Consider the following 23,333-nt stretch of genomic DNA (forward strand, 5'->3'; position numbering starts at 1 on the left):
CAGATTGGCAGAAAAGCCACTGTTGGCTGTCCTTCAGAAGCTTCTTTGCTAAATAATGATATAAATAAACGTTAAAAGAGGAGAATGTGAGTGCATGTTCCTATTAAAAGTCTACAAGTAGCAATTAATTGCCACCAGCACTGGGTGTGTTTTTGAATAATTCTTTATTAAATTACTACTCCATGCATTTTTGTTGTTCAGAGCCCAAAGCAGAATTTGTACACGTTTCTAATGCTGTTTAAAAGGAAAGAATCATTGTTTGTACAAAATTATGCAATATTCTAAGGCTACAGAAAATAACCTAATAAGAATTTCCCAATTGCTGTGACATGCTACTATTGCTTAGAGATCTAAATCCTCTAATTTTGTGTTAGTTCAGTGCCTGATTTGAGACGATTTAAAAAAAACTGTTACATCTATATGTGTAGAGTCAAATAAATATAATTAAACGCATGATTTTACTGAGTTAATCAGGATTATGTATTTGCTTTTTTTGTTGCTGAATTTCTGTGTATTGCGTGTGTCAGAATAAATGGAACACATTAGCAACTCTGTTCCAGCAAATGTATCGTGCATAACAACAGCCAATGTTCATTATTCGTTCATGAAATGAATATTTCCTTTTACAAGGAAACGTATATACAGTATTACTTATTACTTTTGTTTCCTTGGAAATCAGGACTTAAATGCAACCAAGTCACTTGTAACCACTGCTAGAGCTGCGCAAAACAAGATAACTCCCAGTTGTGAGCAAAAATACAAAGTCATGACAGCACGATCAAGTATCTTTCTGTTAACAGCAGAGCATTCATTTAGCAAAGGCATTGTCAACAATATGCATTTGCAAGGAAGCTCCAAGGTGGATCCATCGGTGGAGCCTGTTGTATTCTACTGTATTCCACACCGTCAACAAGATGTGTGTTATCATTGTGCAGCATGTATACATAGTGTATCTGTTAATTGTAAGTTGTACAACATAATGCACAAGATGCATCTCATTCCACCACAGACATAAATAGACAATAACGTCCACCAACAAGCACTCAAACAAGCTCAGATTATGAACGCAGCACAAAGAGGTGCAGATACGCACTCTCACATTGTGCTCCTTCCATTCTGTTAACACACACACACACGCGCACACACACACGCGCACACACACACACGCACACACAACTCAGATTCACTCAACACATCATGACAGTCGACTGAAGTGGGCAAAAGAGATGCATGATAATGACAGTTTAATTATGTGTAGTCAGTGATTATGGTGATGCTATGATCATTTTATCATAACAATATTTCAGCTTGTTACCAGGGCATCTCAGCTGGAGAATGTAAACTGGACGGCCATATGGTGTGCGTTTGCGTTTAAGGTTAGATCAGATGCCTTATGAGTGGGTGCTTTATGGGGCTGGTGATGGCGTCTTTAAAAAAAAACAATAGCCAGAGCGGTTAGGGAGCAAAAAAGTTCAACATTAAGTATTAAATATTCAGGGCGCTCACTCGACACACTTTTTTTAAATGCATACCTGTTGCCTTAAAAAAACAATGCATGTTAACCTAGATCAATTAGATTTGATTAAGTTAAGTATAATATAGTCATTTTCAAGACAATGAGTTTGCAAATGTTTTTCTTAAAGTAAAGTCAGTTTTTTATTCTGTACACTGCACCTAAAATCTTCGACAGGAAGTCGAAGCCTATTGGCTGGGCACACTCAGCGATCGTTTCCATTTGTATAGGAATCTATAGGACGAAGGAGGACTTCAATACATGAATGTATATGAATGACCACCAGCAGTAGACCATAGTAAAAGACTAGTGAGGTATTTTTTCACATTTAAAAAGAATCATACATGAACATAGATTTCTCAGAAACTCCGGATATCAGCTTTAAAGTCTAAGCCTGGTTTTCAGCTTGTTTCCCATGACACTCTTAAAGCCACATACAAACATACAGTAAGTCTAATACCAGTGTGTTTGCTCTGGTGAAGAAAATGGTATCATAATAACAGAATATCCTAGCAACAGTATGAATATGATAAATTCCTCTTGTCATTAGTTTCAGGCAAAACAATTATAGATGCCAATGGCGTCATTCAGCTCATCAGCCTTTCAGCCTGAAGCTCCAGAGTAAAGAGGATGTGACTGTGGCAGGAGGCCAATGGGAGTAGGTACGGTCAAGCTCAGCTCTACTTTTAATTCTCCACTGCAGGCATTGCAGTTATCTTCCTGTTGCATCATCTACTCCCCACAGTTCTTTTTCCTTCAGTAAGCTATTTGATGACATGAATGACGATATGCTAACAAATCCCTTCTTCATCATCATTTTATTGTCATTACAAATCCAACGTAATTATTTAGCTCCTGTTTATTTTCTGCTGATCACGCAGGGTTAAAAATACTCACAAAAACTTCAGATCTGCAGCTTCCATTGGAGCATTTAAAGCTTCCAACCACATCTATGAACAAATATTGTTGCATTTGTGCTCTCTAAGGTCAAAACTTGGGCTTTCATGTGATATTTTAAGACACCACTGTGCTATATTTGAAACAATAATGACCAATGTTGCTCCAGATTCTTGGCTATGCAGGACATGAACACAGCGGGAGTCCTTTTCTGTGTCTGAGAGGACACAACTCGTGCACCCATAGAATGGAGATGTGGATTCCTCTGAGAGATGTTTTACTACTCTTCCTCAGAATGCTTATCCAACTGTTGGCTCAGAAGAAGCAGCTCTAAGGCCAGAGATTACATTGTAGTGCTGAGGCGTCACTCGTGCTCAATACCGCAGGCAGGGAATGTCCGAGGGGGTGTGGGTGGGCACGTTGACTCAACATCAGGGAAAGGAAAGGGACTAAGGTCTGGAAACCTTGTTAAATATGAAAACCTTCTACATTCTAGATATATAAAACAAAAGGAAGATTGTGCGTGTGTGTGCCCCCCACCCCGGGACCAGAGTGCGGTCCGTCGAGGGACACTGACCCCACCCAAACCCCCAATGGAAAAAGTATATTTATTTATTTCTTTGTTTATTTTTATTTGGTTCTTGTATATAATGGTATTTTTGAACAGACCATCCCCTAACCCTGGGGAGGGAGCCAGTCTGTCCTCAACCAGTGTGGTCCATTTTCAGTAGTTGAATTTATTTATAAATCTAAGTTGGTTTAATATACTATATGAGTTGTGTTTGGAATTATGTTTTGACTGGTTTTGAAGTTTGGACAGAACCAACAAAGCGCACCCAGAACGAGAGCCAGGGACCCATCTGCCACCAGGCCAATAGGGCGGCAGCAGCAACAACAATAACTAATAGAAAACTATATATATATATATATAACACATTATAACTGAAAATATGTTGTGTTTGACAGTGAGTAGAAAATAGGTAAATAAATATAGTGACAATAATAATAATAGGAAATTAATTCAATAATGAATAATAACAATAATATTGAATAACAACACAAGTATCCAAAATGGCTAAGAAAACAACAGAAACAACAATAACATCAATCATAATCATCATCATAATTGTAATTAATGACAGTAATAATGGTAATATAATGGGAAGTCACAAAATAAATTAAATCCATTATATGAGTAAAATAGCAACAAACAATAATCACTGAAACAGAAACTGCAGAGGTATCAAACAACAAATGTGTCATGTAATCAATAGAGGAGTTTGTATTTTCTAAGGAGATGTGATCAATGATTCGGTTTTTCCAGTGTGTGGGGTGTAGGGAGTTCAGTGATTTCAAGTTCATGAGGATAGTCTTCATGGGGACAGAAGAAGTAAATGGCTGTGTGTTTGATCAAGTTTGAAAGTAGATAAGTCTCCTAACAAACAGAGGGAGGGGGGAGTGGGTTGCAGCAGCAGCTCATGATTTGTGATGCTTTTCCAGATGTGTTGGACAGGTGTGCAGTGCCAGAGTGCGTGGATGTAACTATCTGTGCAATTTTGTGAGCAGTGTGAACAGTTTCCAGATGAGAAGCCCATTTTTGGCATTTTTCGTCCAGTTAGGTGTGTTCTGTGAAGGATTTTGTATTGGATCAGCTGTAGATTAGAATTTTTTGTCATTAGGTGAATGTTCTTGCAGATTTGGGACCAGAAGTTGGCATCGGGAGCAATGGAGAGGTCTATTTCCCTTTTTTTTTTATTAGAAAATAATAAGTGTAGAAGCTGGAGGTTGAAGATCTAAGTTTATATTCTATATTCTATATTTTTCAATTTTGATTGGATAAATTATGTAACCTGTAAATACTGTAAAAACTGTTGGGTTCCGACGCCAAACTTCTGGACCAGGAGAGGGAATAGAGTCAGGGTGTTTTTACAGAAAATGTGTTTGAGGTGAGTGATCCCTTTATCTTTCTATGTGCTTAAGTATAATGATTGTTTATTGCTAATGAAGTCCGGATTGTGCTAGATCGGGGTGAAAAGTGTGGGTTCCAAAGTGGAGTTAGTGATGCGGTGAAATTTCCACCAGGCTGTCAGAGTTGAGGATATTGTACCGCTTTGGAAACAGGGGTGTTTTTTAAAAGTCTGTCTAAAGAATGGTAAATCTGAGATGTGGATGTCTTTAATAATTGTTTGTTGTATATCTAACCATGTATTGTTTGACTTTGTGGGGTGAGTCCGTTTATAAATATATTGAAGATGGGATGCCAATGAATAATTTTTGAAGTTTGATGCATTGTCCGCCTAGATTTTTTTTTCTTCTGAAGTGTGGCTAGTTTTATTCTTGGGGGTTTGTTTTTCCAGTAAAAATGTAATGATAGATGAATCAAGAGATGTAAACCAAGTGAGTGGTGGATGGGTCGGAATCATTGAGAGGAGACTTTGGGGAGGATTGTCATTTTAACTGTTGCTATTCTGCCTAATATGGATAGTGGGAGGTTCATTCATCGTTGGAGGTCAGCATTTATTGTTTTGAGTAGTGGAGTGAAATTGAAATTGATCAGCTCTGACAGCCTAGGGGAGACGTGGACGCCTAAATAGGTAATGTGACTTGTGCATAAGGGGATAGGTGTTGTATGGGAACCACATCCTCCAGACTGTTGGAGTTTAATGGAAGATTTGTTCGAGTTGATAGAGTAGTCAGATATTGGAAAATTATTTTATAATTTTGATAACTTCTTGTAGTGACAGTTGTGGATTATGAATAAAGAGCAATGTATCATCTGCATATAAACTCATTTTATGGTGCATGTTGGGGGTTTAGATTCCTGAGGTGGTTCTGACGGATAGCTGCTGCTAAGGGTTCTATGAATATGGTAAATATTAGGAGTGTGACGATACGATCGATTATTGATATGCTTGCACTAAGGATCAATTTAATTATTTTTTTTATTATTTTCAAAACCTTTTCTGCTTTTTCACTAAAATGTGCAGGTACGTCTTCACAGACATTTTGTCATTGTTTGTTGAAGGAACCAATATATTGTTTACTGGAACATTGCACTATAATGGTGTCACTGGTAAGAAAGACCCTATTTTTTGTTTATAGAAAGCACTATTGGAGACACTTATTCGTTTACATTGGTATGTTGACACTTATTTACAGAAATGTTGCACTAAAATAGTGTCACTGTTCATAGGACACTTTTTCAATTTATTGTCTTTCAGAGATATAAAATAATAAAAATTGTATTTTTTTCACTCAATTTTTTTTTTCTTGTTATGTCAGATTATCGTAGATTGATTTCTGATCAATATATCGAAAATCGCAGTATCGCCATATTGTGAGATAATCGTTATCATGAGCTTTGTATCGCGTATCATATCGTGAGGAACCCAGAGGTTCCCACCTCTAGTAAATAGCGGGGGGAGAGTGGGCAACCTTGCCTGGACCCCCGGTGCAAATAAAGTTTTGTGAGGTGTGTCTGTTAGTAATGACTGTGGTTGTAGGTGAGGAGTATAGTGTTTTAATCCAGTTAATGAATGATTCCCCAAAGCCAAATCTGTGAAGGGTGTTGATGAAGAATGACCAGTTTACTCTGTTGAAAGTTTTTTCTGCATCGAAGGTGTCTATGATTAATTTGTGATGATGTGTGGCCGAGTAATGCATTAAATTGAACAGTCTACGTGTGTTATTGGATGAGTTTCTTCCTTTAATGAACCCAGTTTGGTCCGGGTGAATTATGAATGGAATAACTTTTTGTGTTTTATGAGAGATGGCTTTGGTGTTGGTTTTTATGTGGACATTGATGAGTGAAATGGGGCGGTAACTTGAAAGAATGTGGGGTCATTATTGGGTTTGATGAGTGAAATTAATGTTGTATTCATTATGGGTGGAAAACAGGATTTCTGTTGTTTTTTAGTGATCATTCTGTGGAAAAGTTGAGATAAGATTTGCCAGATGTGTTTGTAGAATTCAGCAGGTAAGCCGTCAGGTCCGGGTGCTTTATTTATTGTTTGGCATTCTATTGAGGACAAAGTGGATTGCTTTATTCGTTAGTGGGGCGTCTAATGTGTTTTTTTGTTCAGTGGAGAGCTGGGGTAGATCTAGGCTGATTTGATATCTTCTTTTTTTGGATTATTATCTGAGGGGTACAGTTTGGCATAAAATTCTTTCTATATTTGATTTATTTCATCATATGAGTTTGTAGGCTTCCCTGCTGAATTCTTAATGGTGGAGATGGTAGATTTTTCATTATTACGTTTAATTTGGTTTGCTAGATATTTACCGGATTTGTTATTGAAATGAAAACCTCTTCTCATCAGTCTTTCAGTGTCTTCAAACACCTGCCTTGAGTCTCCCACGCATGTCCTCCTCCTTTCTTCTTTTTCCCTCCACACCTACACTTCTCCCTTTTCTTCTCACTTATTTGCTTCCCCAGGTCCACTCCACAGCTCTGTCACATCAGCACAGATATAATTACACTCACACTGTTGCACGTGTCAATAAACGCTCTTTCCCTCCTCTTAGATATCACTGCTCACACAAAGAAAGAGGTCCACCTAAGGCTGGGTGGGGGTCAAACTCACTTTAGTTCAGGGGCCAAATACAGACAGCTTTGATCTCAAGTGGGCCACAGAAGTGTGGAATCAAACAATTTCAACACAAGTGCTATTTTCAATTTCCATGCATACATGATATACTGTAAAAGGATGTATGTAAAGGAAGTATATAAGGCACCAACAATATCCAAGCAAAAGGTAACAAGTAGTGACAATATAATTTAAATTTAGGGAAATTTTGTCAAACGATTTGAGGATTGAGCAGGATTTTGGAAAAAACTAGGTTTTGTTCCAACAATTGAAGTTACAATGACTTCCATCATGTTACACAAGCATGGGAAAACTCAGAAACCTCTACAAATATTGTTGAGTTTTATTTCATTTGTGGCAAATTTAATGAAACTCCACTTGAATGATTGTAAAATTCTACTTCCAAAATACATCTGTTGAAATGTTATGGTTTTTGAAGGAGGCCAATATTTATGTTTGGATGTGATACAGTGACGTAAAATTACTCCCAATTTCTGGTTATTTTCAATAAATAATTCCCATGAAAAGTTTCTATTTTTCAATATTGTCAAAATTCTCAAGCTTAAGTTCTCATGGAAATTTGCTAGTTATTTTACACTCCTTTGCAACCCTACTGAATTATCTACAACTAAATTATTTAGTAATTTACACAATGATTCAGTCATTTTAAACTTTACCCTGCGGGCCAGATTGGATGTTTAAAAGGGTCAGATTTGGCCCCCAGGCCTAACACATGTGACCTAAGGTGAAGCTCTTATGATTGTTTCAGTGGCTTAAGAACAATGTTAATTTTGTTGATTAGGGATTTCCGTCATAGTTTTCATCAACTCCATTTTTTGATGTGAACAAAAACTATATCAAAACATATTTGTTTTGTTAACAAATAAAAACGGAACTGTAATTTTGTCAAATGGAACGAAATCCAATCAGAACTCATGTGATCATGTTCTTCATGGTCTTATGCATTAATCACATCAAATCTGTCTGTGTGTGTTCACAAACATTAATACTGTCAAACGTGGCCTGAAGGAGACAGTAAAAATGACACAGAAAACATTAATTATTTTGTAAATTACCAAATAATCCAGTTGTAGATGTCTCAAATTCACAAATAGAATGAAACTCCACAATATTTTTATGGGCTTTGCTGTTTTCCTTTGTTTATATCACATTAATGTGGTCATTGTTAATTGCAAATTGTAAAAAGAATGTAGAAATTTTTCCACAAGTCTTGCAATTTCTCACAAACAATTCCACAAAATTCCTTTAAAGTACACAGAAATTGGTTATAAAATTAATAATTTTTGAAGTGAAGATCAGGCAGGGACTGATATTGAAAACTAGGGCACAATAATGTTAAAATTGCTCTTTTTTCCCCAACCTAAAATCTGTGGCCCAAGTTAAAACTGGTCCATATTTGGCCCATGAACTAAATTTGTCACATGCTGTATATTTTAGTCGACTATATCTGTAACAGATTTAGAAGACTAAAATCTTGATGTCATTTAGATGACTATAACTATATATCAAAATTTGCTGCCAAAATCCAGGCAGTTTTAGAAGGAGGTCACAGTCAGCAGCTGCTGTTACGAACCATAAATAGTTTTTATGGACATGCTGTGAAAACATTCCTGTTGCAATCACATTCATCGAAGTAATTACACTGAATAACCACTGGTACCAATGTGGCTCATGAATTGAGGGGCTAGAATTTTTTTTTTACGGTTTAAAACAACAACAACAAAAAGAAACAGTTTGAGAAACACAATATGTTTTTTGGCATTGATCATAATCCAATAATGCATCAGTCATGGGGGTGCCATCTTGCATTTTACAGGACTTAAAGGATCTCCTATAGCAGGGGTGTGAAACTCATCTTAGTTTAGGGCCAAATAAGACCCAATTTGCTCTTAAGTTGGCGAAACCAGAAAAATACGTTTTTGTGCAGGAAAGGAATCGCAATCTTCAGGTATAAGGAATATTGTGAGTCACCTAAAATAGCCTGGATATTAAGCAATTAGTCAAAATTCCTTGAATTTTACAACACATTTTACAAAGTTTAATTGACTTTGGAAATTTAGATGGAATGAGTGATACTATGGATGCTCTGGCAGGCTGAATTGGTCCTGTGGGCCTTGAATTAGACACGTGTGCCCTATAATATAGGATCAGACACTACAGCAGAGACATGATGAGTCCTTTTCTGGGCAGCCAAAGGAAGGTTGTTGACAGAAGGTGAAACTAAAAAATAAATGTACATTGCTGGAATGCATCACCTGATTTATATTTGATATATAAGTAAATATATAATAATGATTATATATGATATATAATAAGTAATATAATAATATACTGTTTATACATTAATTTTATATATATATATATATATATATATATATATATATAGTGTATATATATGTAGACCTTAATTTATTCATATTCTCCATTTGCTTCTGTTAAATAATAACTTGTCAACCATTGGGTAATCCATTCATTAATTTGTTCATTCATCTCCTGACAATGGCAACTTTTGTTATTCCAGTTAACCCAACATACATTTCATGTTCATGTTTTGGGATGGTGGGAAGAAACCCACACAAGCATGGGGAGAACATGCAAACTCCCCACAGAAAAGACCAACGTGTCCACCCCGGGGTTTGAACCCAGGACCTTCTTGCTGAGAGGCACACATGTTAAATCCATCTATCCATCTTCAAACCCGCTAATTCCCGTTTATCAGGGTCGCGGGGGTCTGCCGGGGCCAATTTCCGGCTCTCATTGGGCGCTGGGCGGGGGTACACCCTGGACAGGGTGCCAGACATGTTAAATCACTGTTGTTAAATGGCTGCATTGCTTCTTTTTTTTAATGTCTTTGACATTTTTTATGACAAAAGAAGTTACTGAGACTCACAAACATCCATTCATCTTCTGAGCCGTTTGTTCTTTTTTCGGGTCGGGGGCGTCTGCTGGGCCTATATCTCCAGCTGTCATTGGGTGCGAGACAGGGTTGTACCCTGGACAGGGCACCAGTGAGTCACAAAAATTGACAGTGCTTACTTGGTTAAGCAAAATTGGAAAAAAATATAAACTATTTGTCATCGTACATTATGATGGCCATGTTGATGCCACAACTAAAGAACTTCCCAGGTTTTAAATGCGATTAGAATCCATGTAAAGCACATGTTAAGTTTACATTCCACCTTTTCAGCTTTCTTTCTGTGCACATATGTGATGTAAAGTTGAAATGTGTTGAGTAAAACACACGATTTACAGTCATTTGTTCATTTATTTACCTTAATTACACAAGTGTCTGTTGAAACCTTTGTCTGCTCTTTAAGCACAAATGCCCTGCATTTATTAATCTTGTGTGAAATCGGGTGCAGATTTGAGCGCACATTTGGTCGTACGACAGTTTCTGACCAATCCCAGCGTTCAAATGATCGGGTGTCGATAAATGCTGCAGCTAAATTAGATAGTCATTAACATGTTACGCCCTTAAATATTCCTGGTTCAGAGGCTTCTCCCACTGAGGTCAAACAAACACTGGCACGAAAAGAAACGCTTCCCAGATGAAGTTTGAATCGAATTTGTATAACTAACTTAACCAATGGCCATTGATGATTTAAATTAATATTTTATTCCTCCACAGCCTAAAAGCTTATGCCCCAAGTGGAGGTTGTGCTGTGCAGGCACGTCAGACGTCACTCCGATTACCGATGCAATGTTGTGTGAAAAACTGACCGGGCCAACCTAATGTTGCGCACTTTATTAACTATTTTGTTGAAGGAAAACCAAAAAAGTAGTACCAGCACCAACGTGGGCATTTTTAAAAATTCATTGTATTTTGTTTTAATTGTTTTAATAATCTGCTTTGATCTGTTCTGAATGTGTGTCTGCTTATGCTTAAGCTGAGGTTTGTTTAATAATTGTTTACAGCCTCAAAACCACACACTCAGATTTACGTACACAAGCTCAGACCTGACGCAAGATCTGACCGTAGCCTCTGCTCACGTCAAAATTGATGAATACTGAAGCTTGGTGAATACGGTCAATGGGCCGCCGAATAAATGAGGCCCACAGTGTGTGGAAAAATGTACCCCAATATACTGTGAGTGAGTAAAAATACTTTGATGTGTATAGGAAGCAAAGTTATTTGTTCAGTGCATTTCATACACAAGGCAGTTAAATGTGCGTTACATGGCATGCAACATTTGAAACATTAAAGCTAATATCCGGAGTTTCTTAGAAATCTATGTTATGTATGATACTTTTAAAATACGAAAAATACCTATCTAGTCTTTTACTATGGTCTACTGTCGGTTGTCATTCATATACATTAATGTATATAAGTCCCTCCTTCGTCCTATAGACCCCTATACACACGGAAATGATCGCTGAATGCACCCAGCCAATAGGCTTCGACTTCCTGTTTTTGAATTTGTCAATCAAAGTGAATGCGGAACTGTGCACGGAAACAAGGCCACGCGTCACAACAGCAAACAGATAAATATGATTTTGGCTCTTACCTGACCCGTAGACCTATATCATTGTGATCTGATGCAAACTTGTTATGTTCCATGATGCGCGTGCAGAAAAGTAGAGGCGTGGCTTCTGGTAGATTGGCAGAGGCAGTGGGAGGAAGTGGAGCTGTTGAGGGCGGCACATCAAGACGTCTTCTCAGAAACTCCAGATTGCAGCTTCCATCATCCAATTTAAGAATGACCAACACTCGCAAATGTCCACATTTAAATCAACAATGAAATGATTAAAAAGTCTCCAGTATAAACAGGAGAGAAAATGAGAGCTATAAAATTTGGATGCTGACTGCAGTTTGTTCCACTTCTAACAACTAAAAGCAGTATCACCATGTTTACTGTGCGCTCTGGGCTCGACTATCTGACCTGTGTCCATAGATCTGAGAGACCTGCTGGGTTCATACCTGACTACCATCACACTGATGGATTCTGAACCAAACCCTTTCACAGATTTATACACCAGCAGCAGAACTTCTATTCTGAGGCTTTCAAATTGGAGTGTAGCTACAGTTCGATCTGTATGGGTTTCTATTAAACAGATGCCGTAATGTGACAGAGATTATGTTTATTTGATCTTTTTGTTGTATCTATGTTTTTTTTTTCGTGCTCATTTGACACATGTTTCATGCAGATCGTGAATCCAACTGTCAGCCAGCAGTAAGGCGTGAAGACGAAGCAGCAGAAAAGTCTCTGTCTGCTCGCTGAGCTTTCACACTTGTCCCCTCCGCTGAGTGTTTCAGGTTTCCCAGCCTGCTGGCATGTTCATGACTCAGTGTACCTTCTCAATACGTGTTTGTGCTGATGGCTATAAAAACACAGGCGTTTGCAGCGACACATGGAGCTCTGTCTGATTGACAGACCAGGCTCGGATTTTGTAAAGCTGGCTTAGTGTAAATCCTGAGTTGGTTACAACAGAGCTCTGTAAACATTTGCATTAAAAGAACTAAGAGTTTGTAGCCATCTGATGTCTCATTGATGCAAACATGACATTTTGTTATTACATCCACCCCTTAAATCTGCCTCCATGTTGTTAAAAAGAGCAGCATTTACTCCAGAATGGGTTGAAAAACAAATTCTGTAATTATTTTTTCAAAGGTGCACTCAAAGTACGAGTGTGACACCTTTAATAAATTCCTACTCTTCAACTTTACTTACCATTATAAACTAATACCTTAGCATTACATAGCATCCGCAAAGGTGGATAGTAACCAGATGTTTGGAACTGAATGATGACAGGCTCAGCGCTGGTAGAGTGGGTCCTCCAATAACCGAAAGTTTGGCAGTTCGAATCCCACTCTATCCAAGTCATTGTTGCTGTGTCCTTGGGCAAGGCACTTAACCCACTTTGCCTCGTATGAATAGGTATGAATTGTGCATGAATGTCGCTGGTGGTCACAGGGGCCGTAGGTGTGAAATGCCATCCATGCTTCAGTCAATATGCCCCAGGGCATCTGTGGCTACAATGTAGCTTACCACCACTGGTATGACTGATGTGAGTGACTGGTGTGAAAAAATAACGGTTTTTGTGTATGTGCTTTTTCCTCATCTTTTAGTTTAGTACTTTAAACCAAACGATCTCTGAGGCTGGATTGTATGATTCATCAGGCCTTGATTTGGACACATCGACCCTAAGAAAACACTCTTCAGAAATGCTGATATATTGTAGATGATTATTTTGTCCTTTGCCATCTAAACTTGTGCAACTGTGGATTTATTGTGATTTTGACCTGCTTCTTTTGTAGATATCATTTGCTATAGTTTAGTTTGTCTTTTTTTGTACAACAAAATGAAGTGTTTTAACAAATAGTGTTGAACTGGTTTGATCCAGAATCCATCAGTGTGATGGTAGTCAGGTATGAACCCAGCAGGTCTCTCAGATCTATGGACACAGGTCAGATAGTGGAGCCCAGAGTTCACAGAAACATGGTGGAGCTGCTTTTAGATGTTATGCTGCTGGAACAAACTGCCAGCAGAGCTGAAGTCATCATTAAGTGTGAATAATTTAGGTTGAAAGGTCTCCTTTTCTCTACTAGTTATAAATGAGATGGAGAATTAATCATTTAATTTGCTGCTTTCTGTTCAATGTTTTCAAAATTTTGTACTTTCAATCCAATTAAATTAATTTGCCTTACTTTACCTTATTTGGATAGAATTATGATTATCATTGCCTTTTAAAAAATAGATTTACTTTGTTGTACAAGTTAGCTGTGTTGAAGGAAGCACTAATGAAAATAACCAAGCATGTATCACGTTTTTCACCAAAAGTGAAATATGCACAGTTTCTATGGGTTACATCTATGAATTGTGTTGCTATGTCCATAGAGTTTATATTAGATCAAAACTCTTTTTCTTCAAAGGTGTGTCTAGGGCTTTATTATTACTAATGTTTAATATTTAATAGGTAAGTGTGTGATGTCTGAGTTGATGTGACACACAAAGCTCAGTAATCTTTTAAACAAGGCAGAGCAGAAGCACCTGCCCCAGGCATGATACCTGTGTGGTGGGATCTCACGGTCTGCCTCTTCATCAATACTTCTCTCCACTTTCCTGATTTTCATAATGTTTGGTTTTGTGCTTCCCCCTGGCAGACCCCAGCTAGACCGTGGCTCTACCCTGTGTGCATGAGTGTAAGGGTGTGTGCGTGAGTGTGTGAGAGCAAGTGAGCGTCAGCGCTACCACATGGCCTCCATGCAGGACGGGCTGAACTTCACGGCTCCTCCCTACGGCAAGGTCCTGCTGCTGGGCGCTATCGCTGCTGCCTCGGCCTTCGTGGTGACGATCATCATCGTGGTGCTCTGTGTGGGCTGCCAGAGGTACACACACACACACACACACACACACACACACACACACTGGAATAAGTGGGTTTAGATGATGAATGAAAGACTGCACCTTTGATGTGACAGTAAAAGTCGTGCAATGCCAGCAAAAATGATTGGATATGGACTTTAAATGCAAGCTCTATCCAAAGATCTGATGTAATGCTACAGGTTTAGTCCTTGTTGAGCAGCCCATAAATAACTAGTCTTCAACAAGGAACGGTCAGTGCCATCTTACCGTCTTCATAGTGACAACGTTGTGTTGAATCTTCTGTTGGGGCTGCTACCTTCTGTGAATCACTAGAAAACCATCTTCATTTCCTCTGATGGGACGTCCAGGCTCTTTCTTGCTCTCTCCTGTACCCCAGAAAAAATCTGCAGCGAGTCCTGTATGTAATCATGCAACTGACTTCTGGCTTTTGGCTTTGGCAAGAGAAGCCCCAACACACATCCTTGTGCTGTCCATAGGAATACATCATATCTAAATTAAAGAAAATGTGGACAAAAGCTGTTCAAAATGATAAATAAAGACAAAAATTAAAAAAAGAATCTGCAAGCTGATCTTAAAGCCGACCCTTGAATCAACATCAGTTTGAAAACGGATGCTACTTTGGGGTTGTAATTCAAGCCGAAATCAAATTCTTCAGAAAACGTACATAAAACACGACTAATGTTGTCAACACGTCTGGTACAGGTTCCTTTATGTTTTTGCAACATGCAAGACAAGAATCATTGCGGCAGCCAATGAGGATCATTTCAGAGTTTATTACTTTTACGATATATTATATGATGCTAATAAGAATTTTTTTGTAATTAAAGAAAATATATCGAGTACCCCAGCTTTAAGATTATAATTCAAAATGAATTAAAGGCCTTTTTTATGTTTGGTTTGATGTGCTTCTGATCTCCATCACTTTTACTCTCCATGACTTTGGCTGCAACTCTCTGAATTCTCATTGGCATATATGCAGACTCATGGGATGACTCAGCCACAAATGACTGTTACTCAGACACACACTCTGGAGGCACACATGTGCGCGTGCACACACACACACACACACACACACACGTGCCTCAGTGTCAGATCTGGCCTGACAACGCTCTTGTGTTTGTCACAGGAAGGGGAAAACACAGAATGTGCCCAGTGAGGGCGGCAAACACCGACTCATGGACATGGTGAGTATCAGTCAACAGCACTCCTCCATCAGCTGGGTTTTTATTTCAGCAGAAGCAAAAGGCGGGTCACCAGGGAACAATATGATTCAGAGGACCACTTCCTTAGTTTTAATTAGTCATTAAATGCTCCTTTGTGTGTGTGTGTGTGTATCTTTTTGTGTGTTTTCAGGGTCAAGGTATACTACGGCAGTCTAAGCTGCGGTCCATCAGTAAATCAGACACTGAGATGAACAAGGTGAATTGCAATGGCAAAAGTGAGTACACCCTTTGAATATAAATTCAAAAATGTGACCTGTAAATAAATGTAAGAAATGTTATCAAGATAATACCAGATATTACCAAAATTTGCATACTAAATTGATTCTAGCCTGATCTGTTTGTTTAACTCATTCATTTACTGTAAGTACAGATCGTCCTCAACGTGTGAGCAGTTATGTCATAAAGTAACATGACACTTTTACATGACCGGCACAGTCTCATGAGGGATCGTGAAACCATTAGCCTTAATCTCAACCAATCCCTTTTTATTACCTGTAGGGGAGAGCCGATACGAACGTAACAGTTTATAAACAAGCGTTATTTTAAAAGATAACTTCACACACTGATATGATTACATGCATATTTATATATGTGGACTATCAATACCAGGAGCTATATCGATCAAAAGTGTAATAACTGTTGTGTAATTTGACGTTGACTGGATGTTGTGCTTTGTTACTTTCTAAATAAAAAAAAAAAAGAAACAAAAACAAAAAAAAAGTACTTTATTTATAACTTTTTCTTTTTAAATCATGCCCTGGAATCATGTCCTAGAATTATAAAAATAACAACCAAATATTTTACAACAGCACAAATGTTCTTTTTACATCATCAGGAGAGTTTTCCCTGTTTTTTTTTCACGGTCGAGTGTTTTGCGTGCTCGTTGATGTCATTGACACGCAAACATTGAGCTGCGTCTGAGTAAATGGCCATGTAACTTTTTCCCTGTGTTACTTTTGTACCGGCTTTCGCCTACCACATCATTTTGTATAAGTCTGTCAAATGGGTAGCAGGGGATTTATTCTCCTCGTGAAATGTTTTCATCTGAAGCACGAAAGAAAGTCGTTTGTAACAGCACGAAAAGAATGAAGAAATCGTTTAGGAACGCACAGAACAATTGATGAGTTGGAGAGTTTCACGATCCCCCATGAGATCGAGCTGACATATTGTTTTGTTATGAAGGACTTGTTTGTATTAATGTGTCCAAAACTAACACTCACAGAATGTCTCTTTACAGTATACAGTAAACATCTTTAACATTAGGGTTCATCTGACTGTGCTGCATCGAGGCAACAACAACCATCAAGAGTATATGATAGTTCTTCCATCACATGGTGGTGAAAATTCAGCTGAATTCACTGAGCAGAATTTGTTTTACTCGTACCAGAGTAAAATCTCGATGCCCCTTGGTGCCAAAACCTTAAGTGAAGATTTCTGAGTAATCCAGAGGTAAACTTCCTGATGTGCTCTGGATTAAAAGTAATAATCTAATGATCATTGTTTAGGATTTTCAGGTATAGAGCGCAGAATATATGGCTCTATTACAAAGCAGTTCTTCTGGATCCTGAAGCAGCCCCAGACCATCACACCAGTGTGGATTTACAGTCCACAGAAAATGTTTGTAAAAGTCGATCCAGGTGTATTTTGTTTTTGCGTTTCTTTGGCCAGCACTTGGTTTTTCATTGGAGCTGCTCCGTACTGACCAGGCAAGTAAGGCCTGCAGTATGCAGATTTATCCCTGCTTCATCTTTTCTCCATTTGTGAATGATAACCCACTCCCAATGGGATCTTAGTAATGTCAGGAACTTGATAATAATCAAATCAATGCATGAGTTACTGTAGCCTGGCCTCCATGTTGAAGAATTTACGTGATATGTTGGTAACAAATTTTAAAAAGGAACTCAATAGTAAAACATAACGGTAGTCCAGTAATTATTAAGCAAGGAAATAATTACTTCCTCCGAACGCAGTCTAAACAGACCATTTAACTCGTGATTTTCCAAGTCCTAAATCCCCCTTCTTTACCCAATCTGGCTCTAAAATGACCTTTGTTCAATTTGAGAAAGAAATTCACCCTGAAACAGATTTCACATCACATTTTAAGCTCAGTCACTTTAACACTGAGCCGTTCAGTCCTGATTTATGAGCATGAATTTTTCTCTCAAAGACGAAAATTGAAGCGCCAAGATGATTCCTGGAGCTCCGTCACTGACAGCCAACAGAGAGCAGCTTTGGTGGGCGCGGTGACAGTAGCCTGAGAGGGTTTGAAGAAATATAAGCATATGTCCTGCCTCATTTTCATCCTACTCCCGATTGTAGTGGAAGGAAGCCAGTTTGGATGCATGTTTTGGAACGTCAGCTCTCTGTTTACTGTCAGCCACAGACATTCTCTGTTAGCTGAAAGAGATTGATTCCTGTTCATAAATCCGGACGTATGTGTGGACCCTGTCTCAGGGGGGGACAGTCCTCCAAAACAAAGCCCATGTGGACCTTTAGAGCCTAACTAAAAGAAGCCTAAGGGTCTAACTCTGACCTTCGTTCTCAAGGCAGGCAGCTTCCCCAGATCCCGTCTGGGACTGGAGAGGACGGCGAGCACACTTACTCAGAAGTGGGCCGGCGCTCCTCCACCTCACGTACTGACGATGCCCTCTACGCCATGGTAGGCAGGGCCGGACAGACAGACACTCCGGCCCCCCCGGCCGTCCCGGCGAACACGCCAGCACCCCCAGACCCGGACGGCGACGTGGAGGAAGGACAGCCTGACCCGGAAGCCCAGGTCATCACTACACCTCCTCACGAGACAGCCGAGTACGCCTGCGTCAGGAAGCTGAGGAAGGCGGAAAAAGCACCTCAGAAGAGGGACAGCGGGACAGATATGGGGGACCCACCGGTGCCGCCATCACGACACGCCCCGCCATCACACCCCGCCCCTCCTCCACCACACCCTCACAGCACAAAGTTACCTCGAAGGAACGTCGAGGCCTTTACTGTCCCATCATTCCCAAAGGTTGGTCTAGTTAATTATTCACCATTAATCATTATTCATCATCAACAAAAAAATCCAAAGCATTTTGTCCTGAATAGAACAGAATAGAGCCATTCAACAAAGGTATTTTAACTTTAGTTTTAAAAAAGAATGATAATAGTCAGCATGCAGGAATTAACCGTAAATCTCTCTAAACAGCGACATCATTGGCACAACCAATCAAATTAATGTCTTTCTGGCCCTAAAACACACATTTCAATTAAGACCTGCACAATAATAAAACGTCCAAGGTAATTAGCATATTTTCCTCTAATATGTAATCTGTTATGAACTGTTAAAACGCAAAATAATAGGAGGAATTTGATTGGCCAACTCGTGTGGTGTGCCCCCCTCCCCCCCTCCCTCCCGTCGTCGTGGACTCTTGGTCATGTCAATCAATGCGCTGGTGTTCACCCACCTTTGTATGATCAAATGGAAACAAAAATGAAATGTTGTTATTGGAAAATGAATGTAGTTATTAGCCAACAAAAGCAAAATGAAGACAAAAATATAATGTGAAACTGTGCAATATAAGAAAAGTCAGTGTTTCCAATTACTAGTCTAAGAATTCATTTCTGTGACCTTGTGACCATAATACTGCTAACAGACCAAACCAAAGAAAAACATCAGTAAAAATATCACCTTCATACACCCAAGCTCATATTCACAAATCCAAACTGGCAAGAATGTATCCTCATATTGACCAACGTATGAGAGATGTAAATCGGAGGAAGCCACTTTAATACATTTGTTTTTGGCTTTGTCCCAAAATACAGCAGTATTGGGAAGGTATTTGTGAAGCACTTTCTTGTGTACTAATGTGTAAATATAACATTAAATCCCCTTTTGCTGATTTTTTCGGGGTCACTGGTGAGGGGTTAGGACTACCTATTGGGTTCGGAGGCTCATTGCCTTTTCAATTCTGTAAGCACGCCGCCTGATTCTCTTGAAATGGAAGGACGCTGCCCCACCTACTGTTTCGCATTAGGTGAAAGATGTATTATATCATCTTAAACTGGAAAATTAGACTTGTGTTGAGGGGTTCTGAAAATAAATTTTATCAGGTGTGGGGGCCTTTTCTGACTTTTTTTAAGGGTGAATTTTTATTCAGTATTCTGGCTGATTTGCTCACTGAAAATCTATATAGATTTGTGTTTTTACAGACAGTGGGAGCAAGAATTTTGTTTTTGTAGGGGGTGGAGTTTTTTCTTTTTGGTCTTTTCTATACATAACTATTATTTTTATTTATTTATCTAATGAAAAATTGTCATTTTCTGTACACTTCTGTCCAAACGTTAATAAAAAATAATAAACACTAAAAATATCACCTTCATGAGGGAGATAACAAAACAAACTTTTAAGCTCAGTACCGTACTGTCAGGACTGTTTTGTGAATGCATAGATACAGTATACCTCACGCTACATCTCTATGTGTAGGAAGATTTTGGAATTCCGTGCAGTGTTTTACTTGCTAGTTGCTAGTGTTTGTGAGGCTTTCCTGCTCTCGGCAGCGTTACTTCCTCCATATGCTCACAGCAGCAGGAGTGTAGGCAGACTGTCTGCTGAGCCTCCCCTCCAGGTGACAGTGGGAAACCATTTGCTTCTTTGCGTGAGGTCAGTGAGGTCTTTCTACGCACTGTGTTCTCAGAAAAGCTACACACAGTTCAGGAGCTAACATGTGTAAGCAGTTTGCTCACAGGCCCGCTCGCTTCACATTTTTGTGAAGGTGATGCAATGTGCTGAAACTGAGTCATCTGGAATAAGAGCACATGGTTCCTCACAGGCTTCACCTTCCAGGAAAGAGCCATCCAGTACAGCCAGTGCAGAGAGGTCACAGCGTGTAGCCACGTTAGTTTGTGGATGTTGCAAAAACGAATCACTTTTTATTTGTCATGTGACCAGCCCTGATCAGAAATGGGATTTGCATGCTCTGTCGACAGGAAGTGATGTTTATGGGAAATGGTGAGCAGTACATCTGGAAACCTCCAGAGGACGATGACATGCTCCTTCTCCAAAACCAAGCCCTTGGTCCGCTTAGTGCACACACAGTGGAAAATATACAACCGTCTGCTGCTGCGGTGAGTCGCTCTTTATTTCATTTATTAGTTAAATCCATGCTGAACCCTCAGGTCTCCTTTCAAAACTAGGCTGATGCCACCAAATACAAATAATTAGTGATTTATCAGGGAATATGTCATTATTCTATCCATCCAACCATCCATCCATCCATTCATTCATCTTCTGTACCAAATGATCTCTTATGACCCTTTGCTCTGGTGGTGGGGAAATGCAGTCCCTGAGGGCCGCTGTACTGCATGTTTTAGTTCAGTTTCTCTGCTCATTAGCAAATTACCAGGCCTTCTGCAGGGCTGCACTGTAACACAATTGTTACAGATAACGGTTTGTAAAAGGAGAGATGTCTAATCCAGTAGTTCTTACACTGGGGTCTGAGAACCCCCAGGGGTCCTTTAGCCGTAGCTTGGCGACCCGTGAAATATTGTTATTGTTTTTTAACTATTATTTATGTTGGATCATAACTAATGTGTTTAACTCCATATGGGGACCAATGGATGATACTTGACGTGACGCACTGCTGTATCACTGTGAGGTGTGATGGCTATAACGTACTGCAAAAAAGTGCTTTGTTTATTTGTAATTTGCTAAACACTTTTTATGTGTTAAGACTAGTACAGGTAATCTTTAAGTTCATTTCTTCTACAAAGATCTTAAATATTTAAGTTAAAATGTTTAATGAATAGATCATTCTTATGGCATTTAAAGCTACAAATGGCAGTAAATTGTGTTTAATTGACGTAAGGATTATGAAAAATTATTATCTATTATTGAAAAATCTTTGGAGTCCATGGATCCAAAAAGTTTGAGAATTCTTGATCTGATCCATGCAGAAATGTGGCCCTCGGGGACTAGAATTGCATTTAAGAAAAGCAACCAAGACAAGCATACTTAAAAAAAATATACATCCTGTAGACCATGTACATTATACATGAAAGACCATGATTTTGGATGCATTAACTGTTTTTTTTTTCTACAATTGAATGCTTCAACTATAATTGTAATTCTTTGCTGCCAAAACACCAAATACTGGACTGAAGAGTTAATATAATACATTATTATATATGGATCACATAGTTTTTTTTTTTGTTTTGAACTCTGTGTGTATTTGAACTCAAGCCAAGAAGCTAACTTGACACTATGCATTGCTTTGTCTTTTAATTTTCACTGAAGTTGTAACCCTATCGACTTAGTATGTCCACAGACGTAAATGCCTGGGTGAGAACATTATGATCTAAAAATGCACAATACCAGCGTTTGTACATATAGATTAGGTTGAACTGCTGCAGCATCACATACAATATCCTCATATTGATGTTGTTCATCTGCTGGTACTTGTGCAGAAAAAATGTGGCAGTTTTTGGCTGCTTCCCAGCACATGGCGACATAGAATGGTGCCGTTATCTGGGACACTGTTGTCGTGTAATCAAACAGCAACAGAAGTTATAGTGTGTACACAGAACCTCAGAAAATCTGTAAATTAAAGCTATTTTTAATCATCCAACAGCTCCACTGCATCAGGTGAGAATGGGTTTACTGCAACTTTTTATGAATATGAGATCATTTATTTCTCTAAGATTTAATCTCACTGTTTTTAGGGATGGTAAAAGTGTGGCTTTTTTCATTTGAAGTTGAACAAGAATATTGACTTTCAGAAAGAAGCTAAATTGAGAATAGTCTAATTTTAGCATACAGACTATACAACCAACCTGGATCTGTCAGCCTCAAACAAAAGGCTTTGTAAAGCATCTGTAAATGCTGCTAATGAGTTTATCATGCCTTCTTTAACCGATCAAAACTTAACATTGGTTTCCATTGTAGTTGTAGTTTAACATCAACATTTGACATTTTGATGCTTCACAGAAATGTGCAAATTGGAGCCAAGACTTTAAGACTTTGCCCACAAGCAAAGAAACTTCCTTGCTTTTAATTAGCTTTAAAAATATATCCAAGAGATTGCTTGGCATATTTGTCTTTGTGTCAAAATGTCATTACATAAAGATCAAAACACAACAGCAAACAAGTATAAGAAGATGCACTGAGATACTTTTACATCTGCATCTTCATGTCATGGCTGCCTGCTGAAAAAATGAAAATGTCCTGAATGAGAGTGTTTATTTCAGTATTCTATGCTTTTATTGTTCTTTTCTTGTTTTATTGGGATATTTTCTGCACTTTATTTTGAAAAGCAATATTTCCCCCAATGACTTCAAAGCCAGCCTTCTTTTGAGATGACCAAATGCAGAGATTTTTATATATTTTTTATTTGGTATTTTATTTATTTATAAATTATAAAAGAAAAATGTATAAAAACAAGCGGGAACATGTACAAAGAACAGTTCGAAAAGGAGGAGGAAGAAGTACAAACGTGTTTAGAAATCAGTCCCAGGCCCTTACCACCCTACAATTCACTGCAATAATACTATTACTTCATATACATTATGAATTAAACTAATATACCACATGCATTAATGTTTAATCAATTAACTGCACCAATAAACAATATATATTTATACCATAGACATTATCATTTCCATTACCATAAATATAATGCAGAAAGTAGTATACACATAACAATTAGTCACACTTATTATGATATCTTATTTCACTTACTAATTAATTATTACTACATAATAGTTATGAAGGTATATATTACAGATATAGATATAT

General features: G+C 38.4%; 1 protein-coding gene across 3 annotated transcripts in view; it reads left to right on the forward strand.

Annotated features, from left to right (window-relative positions):
- The window catches only part of LOC114466718 (uncharacterized), a 28,442-nt gene that overhangs the window by 1,568 nt on the left and 3,541 nt on the right, over window positions 1–23,333 (forward strand). Inside the window, exons 2-6 of one of the 3 annotated variants that reach the window (XM_028452396.1) lie at window positions 14,120–14,344; window positions 15,469–15,526; window positions 15,696–15,780; window positions 18,085–18,572; window positions 20,531–20,668. In XM_028452396.1, coding sequence (XP_028308197.1) covers window positions 14,211–14,344; window positions 15,469–15,526; window positions 15,696–15,780; window positions 18,085–18,572; window positions 20,531–20,668 — 903 coding nt within the window. In that variant the 5' untranslated portion in view covers window positions 14,120–14,210. The remainder of the gene's footprint in view (window positions 1–14,119; window positions 14,345–15,468; window positions 15,527–15,695; window positions 15,781–18,084; window positions 18,573–20,530; window positions 20,669–23,333) is intronic. The other 2 variants (XM_028452394.1, XM_028452395.1) reach the window with 2 other exon arrangements.

The sequence above is a fragment of the Gouania willdenowi genome, chromosome 7 (assembly GCF_900634775.1).
Source record: "Gouania willdenowi chromosome 7, fGouWil2.1, whole genome shotgun sequence".
In the NCBI taxonomy this organism is placed as follows: domain Eukaryota; kingdom Metazoa; phylum Chordata; class Actinopteri; order Blenniiformes; family Gobiesocidae; genus Gouania; species Gouania willdenowi.